Raw genomic sequence first — 1,024 nt, 5'->3', positions numbered from 1 at the left:
CTTCCGCTTTCTTGACCTTATCAAATATGTTGCCAAAAGTTGATCGATTCCAATCTCGTAGTTTCGACTTAAGTCTTTTAAGTTTGAAAGCAAGGGCTCTCATACCATATCCTTCATGAGGTTCCTGCCAGTTTGCTTGTACCAGGTCGAGAAAGTTCTTATGAGTAGTCCACATCTTCTGAAATCTGAATTGTTTAGGTGCCGACATGTTGGCATTACAGCCTGAGAAGATGATCGGTGAGTGATCTGATGTAGTTCTGTTAAGAAGGACTCCTGTGACACCCGAGAAAAAATCTCTGAAATCTGCATTTAGAAGAAATCGATCTAGTCTCTTCCAAACGGTACCAGAAGACCGCACTCCCGTCCAGGTATATGTACCTCCAAGTGTGGGTAGATCAAAAAGAGAGTGGGATGAAATAAAGGATGAGAAGTCTGCTATAGAATTCAAATCTGGTGTTGCATTGCCCTTGTATTCTGCAATTTCTGCAATGACATTGAAATCTCCCCCTATTAGAACAGGGTTAGGCAGTGAGAGAATACTGCTTAATTGGTTCCAGAGGCACTGTCTTTCACCTCTACTGTGTTTAGCATAAACTGCAACAAAATCAAAAGAGAAGTTCCAAGGTAGATAACATAATCGGCAATGTATAAATTGATCAGAATCAGTGATAACATCAAGATGAAAAGAGTCCAGCCAAAAAAGCCATAATTTGCATCTTGTAGAACAGAAAAAAGAGTGAAAATTAAGACTTCGAGCCAAGATATCTGCTTGATCAAGTGAAATAAGAGGTTCAGAAACAGCAAGAAGAGAAAGATTTTCACGTCTCACAATTCTCCGGAGTCTACGACGTGAAGAGAGAAGACCCCTGACATTCCAGAACATGAGCTTCATTTCCAGCGATGAGAGAAAGAAACTCTCGTAAGGGTCCCAGCGGCCAACCGAGTTGTAACCGAAGGTGTAGAGTTTGAGTAGTCTTTTCTGGGACGCCTTTTCTTCCCTGAAACTGGGACGAAATCGTCGAAA

At 41.5% G+C, this 1,024-nt stretch overlaps 1 protein-coding gene across 1 annotated transcript in view; it reads right to left on the bottom strand.

The window, feature by feature from the left end:
• The window catches only part of LOC116007870, a 7,190-nt gene extending 6,298 nt beyond the window's left edge, over window positions 1-892 (bottom strand). Inside the window, exons 1-2 of the mRNA XM_031248537.1 lie at window positions 751-892; window positions 17-594 (exon numbers count right to left, since the gene is read on the bottom strand). Of these exons, the coding sequence (XP_031104397.1) occupies window positions 17-594; window positions 751-892 (720 nt within the window). The remainder of the gene's footprint in view (window positions 1-16; window positions 595-750) is intronic.
• Window positions 893-1,024: the final 132 nt, after the last annotated feature.

The sequence above is a fragment of the Ipomoea triloba genome, chromosome 16, assembly GCF_003576645.1.
Source record: "Ipomoea triloba cultivar NCNSP0323 chromosome 16, ASM357664v1".
In the NCBI taxonomy this organism is placed as follows: domain Eukaryota; kingdom Viridiplantae; phylum Streptophyta; class Magnoliopsida; order Solanales; family Convolvulaceae; genus Ipomoea; species Ipomoea triloba.
The sequence above is the reverse complement of the archived record's forward strand: the minus strand, read 5'-3'. Positions and strand labels throughout refer to the sequence as shown.